At 40.8% G+C, this 14,867-nt stretch overlaps 1 protein-coding gene across 1 annotated transcript in view; it reads left to right on the forward strand.

Annotated features, from left to right (window-relative positions):
* The first annotated feature begins 411 nt into the window (after window positions 1-411).
* The window catches only part of taok3a (TAO kinase 3a), a 63,952-nt gene continuing 49,496 nt past the window's right edge, over window positions 412-14,867 (forward strand). Inside the window, exons 1-8 of the mRNA XM_080433880.1 lie at window positions 412-558; window positions 4,609-4,680; window positions 5,850-5,951; window positions 6,597-6,642; window positions 9,221-9,317; window positions 11,306-11,419; window positions 13,051-13,142; window positions 14,252-14,345. Coding sequence (XP_080290006.1) covers window positions 421-558; window positions 4,609-4,680; window positions 5,850-5,951; window positions 6,597-6,642; window positions 9,221-9,317; window positions 11,306-11,419; window positions 13,051-13,142; window positions 14,252-14,345 — 755 coding nt within the window. The 5' untranslated portion in view covers window positions 412-420. The remainder of the gene's footprint in view (window positions 559-4,608; window positions 4,681-5,849; window positions 5,952-6,596; window positions 6,643-9,220; window positions 9,318-11,305; window positions 11,420-13,050; window positions 13,143-14,251; window positions 14,346-14,867) is intronic.

Consider the following 14,867-nt stretch of genomic DNA (forward strand, 5'->3'; position numbering starts at 1 on the left):
GCATTGGCTATTCAAAAATAGCAGATATACAAGCTTACAGCGTGACACTTCGTGCCGCGCTGCGAGCTTGTATATCTGCTTTTTTTTGAACATTTTGGATTGAAAGTGTTTGAAAAATGTTGAAAAACATTAGTTTTTTTTTAAACGTTTTTTTTTTTTGTTGAAAAATGTTCAAACATTTTTCAAAAATGTTGAAACATTTTGAATAATAATAATACGTTGGAGAACTACTGATTCTAGAAGGCATTCGTAGAATCGGCATCAGGTCTTAATGCGTCAATCCCTGTGTCTTGTCCACCCAGGTCCAGGGGGGCCAATGCGGGGTCCACCGTGGGCGTCCGGTGGCGGTAGCAGCAGCAGCAGCAGTGTGTGTGTGAGCTTGGCGCGTCGCGCCCGGCCCACCGCCTCCGCCAGCAGCCCATGATGCCATCGTCCACGCGGAAGGGAGGAGGGCAGAGGGACCCCGAGACGGCCGACCTGTTCTTCAAGGATGACCCCGAGGACGTCTTCTGCGACCTGCACGAGATCGGGCATGGCAGCTTCGGGGCTGTCTACTTTGTGAGTCCTTTCTCCCTCTCTCTCTCTCTCTCTCTGTCCCTCCCCCTCCGTCCAAGAACGACACGGTTTTGGTTTAGTGGTGCAAGCGGTTAACCACTTAAGCCCCATATGGGTAGCCAGGAGTCCCTCAGGGCTCAATACTAGTGTATTTTCAGTTTTCTTTTATTGTGGGGAAAGCTTTCGCTGAAAATAGCCGATCGACAAGCTCACAACGCGACGCGTTGCGAGCTTGTCGAGTGGCTATTTTTAGCGAAAGCTTTCCCCACAATACCGACTCTGGGGTTTTAGCGGGTAATCGCACTAATCGAGTTAATTGATTATAAAAAATGTTTTGATTAATAATTGATACCTATTTTGGTTATGTCATTATATGCAACATAAAATAAGAAATATCCGATCTACACGCTCGCAACGTATCGTGGATCGGCTATTTTCACTATTTTTGCACGACACTGTTGTGTGACAAAGTAAAATAAAGCTTAAGTGATTAATTGATTTGTTGATGTATACATTTATTTATTTTTTATATTTGCAAAACAACTCTCTTCTTGATTATTCTAAAAAACGAATCGACAGAATGATGGCTGAGAAAAGAATGCAGCCCTGATTCCTTTCAGTGCATGCTGGTTGCTTAGACCTGGTGCTTGGGGGAAACCCCAGGTTCAGATCTGGCTCTGTTGTCCTACAGCACAGTTCTTAGACCTGGTACCACTGGGTTTCTATGCCACCAGGTACTTCATGGGATTCAGCCCTGACGGTAGGCTAATAGAACGCATAGTGCAATGTAAAATCCTGACAAAATGAGTAGAGCATAGGTTCACTCACACATTATTTGCTGATTCAAAGGTTTGTACATAGATGTATGGGGTGAGTGTAGCTATAGTGAATCATAGCTCTTTGAATGCAATGAAGCAACATGAGCCTCCCCTCTGAGCGCTTTCTCTCAATCCTTCGTTATAAATCTCATCATCACTAATTACTTAAAGCGCCTTTGATTCTAAGGCTGCGTAGAGGAAGGAATGAAAGCATCCTCTCCTTCTTTCCTCTCCTCTGATCTCCTCTACTTTTTTCTCCTTCCCTTTCCTTTCCTTTTCTCTCTTCTCTTCTCTTCTTTTTCCGCACCTCTCCTTACTTCCATGGTTTCCTCTCCTTGACTCTTTGCCCCTCCTTGCCCTCATCCTCCCCAGATGCAGGGCTGGGGGCATACGCCTCCACTCCTCCTAAGACATCTGTTCTTCAGAGAGAGAGAGAGAGAGAGAGAGAGAGAAGGGGGGGGGGATGTAGAGTCAGACACGGAAATTAGAGCTGGCAATATCGTAACATTATCCTTTTGGGTGGAAGCACATTAGAATTTCTATCTGTCTCTTGTCATTTACACACACACACACACACACATACATACACATACACATACACATACACATACACAGTGGCCCTGACGACCAAACTCATGTGACTAACCCGTTCCAGTGTCGAGGCTACATCCTGCCTTGGTATCATTACTGCGCTGACACACTAGCTAGCTTCAGCTTTTAGCCAAGTTGCTTTGCTAGATGTAAAACCATGACCGAGCTCAACTCAAATCAACACAGCAGGTAGAAACACAGTCGGCATTAGAACTTGAACTGTGGTTCATATTTGATTGACATGAAAGTGAACTGATGTCACGTGTCCACGTGTCCAGTGTCAAAGTTGGCTAGCTTCTATACACGTGCGTACTAGTGTGTTGTTATTAAGCCATTAAGACCGGAAACGCATCTGTGTTACCACTTTAACCATTATTTTATACTTTGGGCTATTCAAAAATAGCAGATCTACAAGCTCATAGCGCGGCACCGAGTGTCGCGCTATGAGCTTGTAGATCTGCTATTTTTGAATAGCCAAAGAAATCTAAAAATGACACGGATACGTTCCCGGTCTTAATGGGTTAATATAAGTAAGTAGGTTATCACATATGCATGCATAGTCAAGGCAATTGAGGCAGCTTGCAGCCATGGTTTATGCATGCATGGTTTATGCATGTGAAGGGCTTTTTCTTGTAAAGCGGAAGTCTGTCTAAGTGCAGAACAAGGGCAAGTACCCCTGCGATCAAAACGCGCCAAAGGCAAAAACACAGAGGGCCCTCGGTGTGCACCGACAAATGTGTGTGTCGTGTGAATTGGCCTATTGTAATTATTGATACACTCCCTTTCTTTTCTACAATGAATATTAGAACTAAATGCAGTTAAACATTTCACTGGTACATGATTTGTTCATGCAGCCAGCCATAGATTACAGCAGCAGAAACGGCTAATATATGCATAAAAACCCAACAGCGAGCAGCGATAGGGATCAAATCAATGGAGGCGAGTTCGGGGAATTCCCCGTTTCTTCCAGCTATTTCCATTGTAATTGAGTGTGGGGGTTCATCGCTGGATGAATCCACGTTTGGTTTTACTACACCATGACATTGAACGTGGGCATGCGCTTGCAGGGTCCAACCCCTTGCATACAGTGCCAGCCAGCTACTGTATATGTGCTCTATAACCGTGCTTCTCGATGTGGGGTCCAGGTTTGTGATGGATTTTGGATACACTGTTATCAAAATGGCTGAATATGATATTAAAATATATATATATATATATATATTTTTTTTTTGTTGGGGGGTGGGCAGAAAGACCAAATGGGTGGGCCCAGGCATACCTATGCCCACCTGTGGCTACGCCCCTGGTCAGTGGCCAAATGCATATCAAACCGGGGGCCCTTGATATCAACAGGGTCGAGAATCACTGTTACAGCCATTACATGACATTACTGTACATGACATTTCTGTCAATAACAGCCAGGAGAAATCCACAGCTCGCATAATAATGATAATAATCTTTATTTATGGAGCACCTTTCAGACATAAATGTAGTTCAAAGTTCTTTACATTCAAGTAAAAAATACAGGTTAACAAAGCAATAAGTTCAAATCTAGTCAAGAGTCAAATTGAAACAGTGAAATTAAAAGGGGGGGATGTTATGTGGAATATTAATCCTTACTTATAGGGCATAGCAGTGGCGGCCATTTTATAGTTCCACTTCAAAATAATCAATGCATTTTTCCCATTGACATTTCCTAAAATATTTATATCAATTAATTTAAGCCTAGAATCAAGCCATCCAGGGTCCTGGTGAATCATGACCATAAAACATTTTTTTCTGTGATTTTATTTTATTTTAGATTTAATTATATGATATACTATATTTAATAAATACCCTTTATTTTGCCGTTTTCAAAAAAGTTTTTCACAGAATCAAACGTTTTATGGTCATGATTCACTAGGACCCTGGATGGCTTGATTCTAGGCTTAAAATAATTGATATAAATATTTTTGGAAATGTCAGTGGGAAAAATGCATTGACTATTTTGAAGTGGAACCAGAAAAATCAGATTACCAATTTCATCCAATCAGGAGAGAGAGAACTCATGCAAGATACAGGATCAATTAGAAAAGTGTGCTCCTCGGACTCCTGGTCTCCGCCAGGTCGGGTTGCCTACCCAGGGCCCGCAAACTTCGGAAGGAAGTCATATAGTCACTTGCTATGGTATTCACTAGGACCCTGGATGGCTTGATTCTAGGCTTAAAATAATTGATATAAATATTTTTGGAAATGTCAGTGGGAAAAATGCATTGACTATTTTGAAGTGGAACCAGAAAATGGCCGCCACTGCTGCGCTGCACTGATTTCCTCTTCAAGCATTCTCAGCAAGTACATAATTGTACGTAATTGAACATAATTGAACATAATTGTTTTACTTAATTGTATAAAGTGACTCGTTTGTCCTCGACGTTCTTAAAAAAAATGTATTTGACATACAGTACAGCAAATTCTTGTTTTCTTTTTTTTTCTTCACTGAATTATACAAATGGGCGACCTTACGTGATGGTCATTTATAGAACTCTAGAACTTTGAATTGCATTAAATTGAATTACATTGTGTACAGTGATGACTCTCACAAGACAATGTACTGTATGGTAAGCGGTTTGAACTCGACTCTCTCTTTCTCTCTCTGATCCTCCTATAGGCCCGAAACTCCTATTCCAATGAGGTGGTGGCCATTAAGAAGATGTCCTACAATGGCAAGCAGACCACGGAGGTAACACATACACATACACACACACACACACACACACACACACACACACACACACACACACACACACACACACACACACACACACACACACACACACACACACACACTCTGTAAAGTTTAGTGCATAGACTTCGCCTTTGAAATGATGAACCCTGTGACAGCTATATTTTAATGGAAAGAAATAGAAATTCAGATGAAATAAAAAAGTCATCTTAGGATGCACCAGGATAGGCACTATAGTGGCTGATATAGATGACCAATACATGAGCATCATCCTAGTTGAAGATTTAATTACTTTAGAAAGTGCCGATTCTATAACGGCCGCGACACACTGAAAGCCGTCACTGACCCGCATCAAGAAATAAAAAGAGGTTACCTTTCTGCATCGCTCCAACTCATTTTGGATCAGTTCGTGCCACGTGTCACCGCTCCAAAATGGAACCGAGCACTAAGAGACGCGTCAACAGGTTTTGACACGTCTAATTGACGCCTCCTGTGTGGCTGCCCTGTCCAGTGGTCCAGTCCAACGTTTTCATGTCAATGATGTATTTGGCTGCGGAGCCCCATCATCTCAAAAAATATTTTGTACAAGGAACCTCCAGAAGCAAAGATTTGAGTTAAAAATGTTCGCTTTAAAAAAATATATATATATATATTCACGATTTTTCCAAAAACTGAGATCTACAAGCTCATAGCGTGGCACGAAAGTGACGCACTATGAGCTTGTATATCTGCTATCTTTGAATAGCCAAAGTCTAAGATATGATTTAACCCATTAATACCTGGAACGCATCTGTGTCACTTTAGATTTCTTTGGCTATTCAGATATACAAGCTCATAGCGCGGCACCGAGTGCCGCGCTATGAACTTGTAGATCTGCTATTTTTGAAAAATCTTTAACATTTTTTTTTTTTTTTTTTCAAAAAACTTAGGATTTAGAAAACATTTTTAAGAATCGGCCTCAGGTCTTAATGGGTTAAGTTAAGTTAAAATGATTGAACCAATGGTCTTAGACTCTTAATTGACGCCTCCGGTGTGGCTGCAGCCGTCGTAAACAATGTGTTTGACACAACGTGTCTGACGCTTGCATTGTAACAGGCCCTTATCACTCACACACTTTGCTCAGTGTAACCCTGTGTTGCTTATTTGCTCTGTGCGTCTTTTGACAGAAGTGGCAGGACATCATCAAAGAGGTCAAGTTCCTGGGACAGCTGCGTCACCCAAACACCATCGAATACAAAGGCTGCTACTTGAAGGACAACACTGCCTGGGTGGGTTAGCAAGAGCCCTCCTCGTGCTCCTCCCTGTGCATTCCCTTCCTCCTGTGTCCTGTCTCGTTTTTATCTCTCCTCCTGCCCCCGGGTCACCCTGTCCTCGTCTGCACTCCGCCCCGCCACTTTCCTCGTCTCTCCCGCCGCAATTATGCATTATTTTCTTTGCGATTATTCTATTTATTACTTTTTTTCGATTCATGGAATTATCAAGAAGCGTGTTTTTAATAAAAAAAATTGTGTATAGCCGATCTAATCTGATGAATTAAATCGCATATTTTCACAAAACTAGCCGATTTACAAGCTCACAACACATTATTGCATTGATCGGCTATTTTCTAAATCGAAATCAATTGAAGAATTCTGTTCATTATTTGATATAAATCGTTTTTTTTAATAATTGATTCAATTGATAAACTGGATTGACTGTTGCAACCCTAATATCTTCTATATAATTCATGAAAAAACTGTTTGCAGTGGAGAAAAAAGAGATATTTTCACAGTTATCCAACCTGACCGAAACAGACTGTAGTAAGACAATACATCTGGCTTTGGATCAGTTGGAGTGTCTGCTAAATTACTGTAGTTTCGGAATGAAAATGATGTTTTGTCATAACGTGTGTGGATCTGTACTGTATCTCACAGCTGGTGATGGAGTACTGCCTGGGCTCCGCATCAGACTTACTAGAGGGTAAGTGTACTCACGTGCATGTGTAATAGTACACACACTCATGCCTGATTTATACTCGGTTGTGCACCGTGTCGTGCAGATCTACAAGTTTAACCCATTAAGACCTGAGGCGATTCTTAAAAATGTTTTCTAAATCCCAACAGTTTTTTGAAAAGAAATTAAATTTTTTTTTTTTTTTTGCAGATCTACAAGCTCGTAGCGCGGCACTCGGTGCCGCGCTATGAGCTTGTATATCTGCTATTTTTGAATAGCCAAATAAATCTTAAAGTGACACAGATGCGTTCCAGGTATTAATGGGTTAATAGTTTAACTTTTTGTTAAAATAAGTGTTAAATAGCTCTATAGTTTTTGTTCAATGACAGAGGTCTTCCCGTCTCTACAGCTCTTTAGTAAGCAGAAAATAACTTTCCAGATCAGATTACCAATTTCATCCAATCAGGAGAGAGAGAACTCATGCAAGATACAGGATCAATTAGAAAAGTGTGCTCCTCGGAGCACAGGTCCTCCGCCAGGTCGGGTTGCCTACCCAGGGCCCGCAAACTTCGGAAGGAAGTCATAGTCACTTGGTATGGGATCTGAAAAATCTAACTTACTTCTCGGAGTTTTGGACAAAATCTGTAGGAGTTGTTGCAGAAAGTGTGTTTTGAAGAAAATGCAAAAGGTCGGAAAATGCAATCTGGCCAGAGCCTACATGGAGAGTGAGAAAACATAGTCTCGGCCACGCCTCCGGCCTGGCGGAGATACAAATTAACGAGTGATAAAACAAATAAATGAGCGGACAAAATTCGAACTTGAACCCGAGTTTGTGGAATTCTCCCTCCTCCTGATTGGATGAAATTCTGTAACCCACTTGTGTTTACTAAAGAGCTGGAGAGACGAGGTGACCCATGTTACTGAACAATCACTAATAGCAATGATTACTATTGTAATATAGAGTTAAAACCTTTAAACAAAAAAAAATTGCAATTTTGAAACTTTTATTCATAAACTATAGAATAATTCACCCTGAATGATAATACTAGGTCTGTACTTGTATGATATGGTCCCATATCTGTTTGACTGTTTGTATACTTTAGACCAGGGGTCTTCAACGTTTTCAGGCCAAGGACCCCCTAGCTGAGAGAGAGATGAAGCAGGGACCCTACTCTATATTGTATAAAATTGTGTTTCAGATTAAAGTTTTTTTTTTACTTAGTCTGCTCTTTTTTCCCTCTACACCTATAGCCTCTTTGCCAAAAATAGCCGATCTACAAGCTCTCAACGCCTCGCAGCGCGTTGAGAGCTTGTAGATCTGCTATTTTCGGCTAATGTTCCCCTCAGAAAAGGATTTCTAGGGTTCAAGTGGTTAATGTAAAAAAACTAAATCCTATCACACAAAGATTTGGCGGACCCCCTATAGTAGCTCTGAGGACCCCCTAGGGGTCCCGGACCCCCTGTTGAAGACCCCTGCTTTAGACATTCTAACATTCTTTGAAGACCAGTTGCTTGCCTGTCACCCAGAGACACCCCTATAGCACGGTTAACCTTTCTAAGTATTCCTCACCTGAACTCGGTGTGTAATTATATGTTTTCCGTCTCCGACATGGAGTCATATACAATATATCACGATGGGCCACAATTCTGGCCTTTTTTCTTTTGAGCTTCCGACTCACTGACATTCCTTTCCCATATTTCCACCCGTGACCTTTTGCCCTGGTTCAAGGCCTCCTTCCCTGCAGTGGTCCATGGGGGAATGGCTTTTCAGAGCCCTTATCCCAACCGTTTACTTACACGTTTGTCCAGCTGGCAAGTGCTTGGGGAATATTTTTGTTATTGTTATATGAGCGGAACCGAATGTACATACTGTACATGCGGCTCAGACTTTATGAAATACACACTACGACCAGTGGTGTAAAGTAACTAAGTACATTTACTCAATGTACAATTTTGAGCTACTTTTACTTTACTGGAGTATTTCCAATTGTCTGTACTTTTACTTCTACTCCACTACATTTCAGAGGCAAATATTGTACTTTTACTCCACTACAATTATTTGAAAACTTTAGTTACTAGTTACTTTGCAGATATAAATTAATATATTATAAAACATACATGAACCACTTTAGCTCTATTTTATACCGTAGGCTATTTGAAAATAGCCGATCTACAAGCTCACAACTCGTCGCATCGCGACGCGTTGTGAGCTTGTTGCTATTTTCAAACATTTTAGTACTTTTACTTTTGGTACTTTAAGTACATTTTGATACCCATATACCTTTGTACTTTTACTCAAGTACATTTTTAATTCGGGACTTTTACTTGTAACAGAGTACTTCTAAATTGCAATATTGATACTTTTACTTAAGTAAAACATTTGAGTACTTTTTCCACCACTGACTACAACAGCATTCTGGGCAACGATGATTCTTTTAGACCAGGCAGTTCAAATCTGCTCACAGATGGTAAGGAATTATTCAGTATGACCGTATCTATAAAACTCTAGGAACTTCTTTTGTTCTGATTCTGATGTCAGTTGATGGAAACCAAGCCTTTTGAGGGGTGCTCTGACGTCTTCCTTCGTGTGCTCTCCTTCCCCTAGTTCATAAGAAACCGCTCCAAGAGGTGGAAATTGCTGCCATTACACACGGTGCCTTGCTAGGACTGGCTTACTTACATTCCCATAATATGATTCACAGGTGAGTCAACTCCTCTCCTCACTCCAGACATTTGCCAAGAAGAAGATACATTTGAGCACAAACGAGATGGATTGAGACAGCCATATACCTTTCACTGCAGTGTTTGTTGATTAAACTTTAAAGGGCTGTCCAGTGTGTCCACACCAAGCACTATAACTGTAACTATTATTGTTAACCATATAGTTACGTATAATTGTGGTGTGGATTCTGCAGTCCACTTGAGTTGAAACTAGAAAAGTGCGCTCCCCGCCAGGCTGGGTTGCCTACCCAAGGCTGTGACAGTCGTGGGGTGCAGATGTCTAGCATGTGTGTAGTATGTGTGCACCTAACACATGATGCAGATGGAATGCTATGTTCATGATTTGTGGTGTTTTATGCTGCACACCTTGTACCGATTTGCGTGAGTTGTGGACAAAATTTGTAGGAGTAGTATAGTGTGTATAGTTTTGAAGAAAAACTAAATGCCGGAAAATCTTGTTGGGAAGAAATGTGCGGTGCCTACAGTATATGGGGAGTTGCGTCATGAGCCAAAGGAATCCAGGGATTAATTTTTTTATTGTACACCATACAGTTCTAAAGGGCGTGACCTGCATGTGGAGTTGCCACATGAACCAAAGAATCCAAGGAGAACATTTGACTGTATATGACATACGGTTCAAGAGTTCTGTGTGTGTTCTAATAAGTTACCTGTTGAGCATCACTTTCGGGAAGTCGTGATGCCCATATCTCACAGAGGGTCATAATCTTATCTTTTATGACACGCAGAAAAGACTGACATCCAGTAATGGGACGATGTTTATCGTTTGAAAACTTCTAATAAACTGCTAGTAATCAATTATTATTAGTCATAATGTCATAACCATCCAAGATAGACATACCACGACTCGAGCTATGAGATTGGGAAACGATGAGTCATGATAAAATCAACCTAGTTTTAAGAAAAAACATGTTTATTTGCGATGTCACAGAGAAGTACCCACAAAAGTGGAACAGCGACTGGTGGAGCTCGTTACCTTGGAAATTTGTACTGCACCCGCAAATGTTACAGTCGGCTCATGAGTTACAGCTACCATTAGATCCCATAGACCAGAGGGATAGTTATGCTCATGAGTTACTGCTACCACTAGATCCCATAGACCAGAGGGATAGTTATGCTCATGAGTTACTGCTACCACTAGATCCCATAGACCAGAGGGAATTATTGTTTTGATTTATTTTTATTTTAAAAGAGTGACAATCAAGTCAACACTACAATGGATGATCCACTCTCAAAATAATGATATGTATTATATGCCTTGTGTCCTTTTTTTATCCCTTTTTCTTTCCTTCCTTTTTTACCCGAATCAAATGTGCTATGGTCGCAGTGGTGTAAAGTAACTAAGTACATTTACTCAAGTACCGTACTTAAGGACAATTTTGAGGTACTTTTACTTCTACTCCACTACATCTCAGAGGCAAATATTGTACTTTTACTCCACTACAATTCGATGGCATTTTCAAACATTTCAGTACTTTTACTTTTGGTACTTTTAAGTACATTTTGATACCAATACTTTTGTACTTTTACTCAAGTAAAAGTTTCCAGACTTTCACAGTACTTCCACATTGCAGTATTGATACTTTTACTTAACCCATTAATACCTGGAACGCATCTGTGTCACTTTTAGATTTCTTTAGGCTATTCAAAAATAGCAGATATACAAGCTCATAGCGCGGCACCGAGTGCCGCGCTACGAGCTTGTAGATCTGCTATTTTTGAAAAATCGTGAAAAAATATTTTTTATACTTTTTTCAAAAAACTGTTAGGATTTTGATTTTTTTTAAAGAATCGCCTCAGGTCTTAAAGGGTTAAGTAAAACATGTTAGTACTTTTTCCACCACTGTATGGTCGTGATTCATCTCATAGTTGCTTGGCTTGGTTCCAGGTAAATCTCTCTCTGTCTCTCTGTGTGTGTCTCTCCACCCCCCCCCCCTCTCTCTTCCTCCAGAGATGTGAAAGCTGGTAACATCCTGCTAACCGAGCTCGGCCAGGTCAAACTGGCCGACTTTGGCTCTGCCTCTATCGCCTCGCCTGCCAACTCCTTCGTAGGAACACCTTACTGGTCAGTGTGTAGTACATCACATCACAGTGTCACTGGTGTCCAGTGGTGGAAAGTAACTAAGTACATTTACTCAAGTACTGTACTTAAGTACATTTTTGAGGTATTTGTACTTTACTTGAGTATTTCCAATTTCCAATACTTTTACTTCTACTCCACTACATCTCAGAGGCAAATATTGTACTTTTACTCCACTACAATTATTTGAAAACTTTAGTTACTAGTTACTTTTCAGATATAAACTATGATATAATGAAACATACATTAACCACTTTAACCCTATTTTATACATAGGCTATTTGAAAATAGCAGATCTACAAGCTCACAACGCGTCGCACCGCGACACGTTGTGAGCTTGTAGATCGGCTATTTTCAAATATTTAGTACTTTTACTTTTGGTACTTGAAGTACAATTTGATGCCAATACTTTTGTACTTTTACTCGAGTACATTTTTTATTCTGGACTTTTACTTGTAACAGAGTATTTTTATATTGCAGTATTGGTACTTTTACTTAAGTAAAGAATTTGAGTACTTTTTCCACCACTGCTGGTGTCAAGTAACTTAAGTACATTTACTCAAGTACGGTACTTTTACTACCGTCTGTCATTTATCAACCTGCAATGTTCACTCACCGTCCGCACAGTAACTCGACTTGACTCATAAACCAGTGGTTCTCAAAATGTTGTCCGGGGACCCCCCACGGGGTCCTTGAGAGAGGGTTCCAGGAGGTCCCCCAGTCCTCTCTTACATCTGTTTTTTGTTTGTTTTTAAACAACACAAATCTTCTTTTATGGGGGTCCCCGATAGAAACAAATATGGGGGTCTGTGGCCAAATACATACATTTTAGGGTCCTTGACATGAAAATGTTTAACCCATTAAGACCTGGATATGTGTCATTTTTTGATTTGAGCTAAAAAGCATTATTTTACACTTATGCTATTCAAAAATAGCAGATATACAAGCTCGTAGCGCGGCACCGAGTGCCGCGCTACGAGCTTGTAGATCTGCTATTTTTGAAAAATTGTGAAAATGTGTGCAAATCTTCTGAATGTATATATTTTTAAAGCGAACATTTTTAACTAAAATCTTTGCCTCTGGGGGGTCCCTGGAACAAAATATTTTGATGGGGGTCCGTGGCCAAAAACATATAATTTTGGGGGTCCTTGACATGAAAAAGATTGAGCACCACTGATATAGAAACATACGTTTTTCAGAATACTGTTGAGATTTAGGAGACATGTAGAATCGGCTTCAGGTCTCAATGGGTTAAGAACCACTGCCATGAACATATAGACTACTGGCTTCTTGATTCAAGATTCTTTTCTCTGCCACGCTACACGTTAAACTGACACTCTCTCTCTCTCTCACTCACACACACACACACATACCCACGCACACACATGCACGTCTAACCTGAGCTGCTATCACTGCAGGTCTTCAAAGCTCAGAGAAGCTTAACAGATTATCATATTTGCATGTTTCTTTATTCTTTTCTCCCATACTTAATCAACCATGTGTATGTCCATGCATATGCATGTGCATTTTGTAAACTTGGGCGTGTTTGCATGTGTGTGTATGCCTGTGTGTGTGTGTGTGTGTGTGTGTGTGCATGTGTTTGCGTGTGTGTCTAGGATGGCCCCTGAAGTGATCCTAGCCATGGACGAGGGCCAGTATGAAGGGAAGGTGGACATCTGGTCCTTAGGGATCACCTGCATTGAACTGGGTGAGCAGCGCACACACACCCCACTGGCAAACCTCAGCCTGTACCAGTCTGTACTCTGTAGAGCAGTGGTTCCCAAAGTGGGGTCCTCGAGGGTGTTCCAGGGGGTCTCCAGCAAAAGTAGTTCATACAGCATCACAAGCACACAGAGCGTCACTTCGTGCCGTGCCGCAAGCTTGTATTTCCTGTTTTCTTAAACACTATTTGGACAATTCGCGAAAATAGCTGATCTAAAAGCTCACAACGCATCAACCCGTTGTGAGCCTATAGAGAAGCACATTTCGACGACTTCTCACAATGATGCCAGGGTTAACGTAAATGTTTTATTAAATGGTGAAATTGAGATGTTATCAAACCTATCAGACGGTCACATTTCCCAAAAAGGAAATGCATGCATATAATTCAGTCTGAACAGAAGCAGGGATAAAACATAAACCCGATCAGAGGGGGGATATCAAAAGCAGAAGCATGGACTCCCACCCCTTTAACATCAAACCCTGGCTACGTGTGATCATGAAGTCTTGTACCATTAACACATTGAGTGCCAGGTTTTTTTTAAAACAGGGTACAGTCAGTGCCTGGATTTTTAACAATTTTTGTACCTTTTTAAAGTAGTCACAAAATATTTTCAGTGATCACCATCCTCACGGTGATCCCCTCATTACACACATAGAGGTCTTGTACAATCGGGGGAAAAAAAATAAAAACATTCAGTAATCCGTTCCATAGTTGCAGCCAGTTGAAAATAGTCAAAAATAGTCAAAAATACATAGTAAAAAAAAAAGTACACAGGAGCCGAGATACAGGCTTTTGAAGTTAACCAGGAAGTGGATTAAAGTCTAAATCTTCGAAAAATGATATCTCCTGGGGCTGTGAAGGAAAAAGAAAAAAAAACGTTAGAACCGTTTTTGGCACACCTCGTTTGGATTATGAAAAACGGTCCGGACCGTTTTTGGCACTCAATGTGTTAAGGTCCGTAGATGTTAATGATGAAAAGTATTCATCGTCATCTGTATTCACACAAACACACAAAAACATGCTGGGTACGTTGTATATTATTGCATTAAAACGATGCTATTCTCTTGCCCTCCCGGCTGTCTCTCTCCCCCTAGCGGAGCGCAAGCCGCCGTTGTTCAACATGAACGCCATGAGTGCCTTATATCACATCGCCCAGAACGACTCCCCCACGCTGCAGTCCATCGAGTGGTGAGTTAAAGAAGCGCTCCTCCCAAACGGGACCTTTTCTTTCCCTAAACCTGAAATAGAAATTGTATTATAAAAATAAAATCAGTGTCACTGGCTGATTTCGGAGAGTTGTGTGTCAAAGGGACAGTTCAACCGGACATCACGCGTTTAGATTATTTTCAGTATTAAAAGTAGCCTTTGAAGAATTAGTCTAAAGGGTAATTCAGACAGCTGTAGCTTATCTAAGCAACATTCTCAATGCTTACATTCGTGCTCCGTTGTACGAGGGTATCGCGCGGCGAAAATAGTCGGACCTACAAGCGATGGTTTCATCTCGTCCGCAAATCTTTGGTCTGAACTAGGCTTAAAGGTAGGGTAAGTGAAATTTTTGGTTAAAACAAAAAGTATTTTGTTAAAAGGTTAAAGCACTATATTCTGATAGTAATCATTGCTATAGAGTGTTTGTTCAGTAACAGGAGTCTCCCTGTCTCTCCAGCTCTTTAATAAACAGAAAATACATTTTCCGGTAGGTGTCAAAATCTC

This window comes from Gymnoscopelus braueri (genome assembly GCF_963280865.1).
Source record: "Gymnoscopelus braueri genome assembly, chromosome: 7".
Taxonomy (NCBI): Eukaryota; Metazoa; Chordata; class Actinopteri; order Myctophiformes; family Myctophidae; genus Gymnoscopelus; species Gymnoscopelus braueri.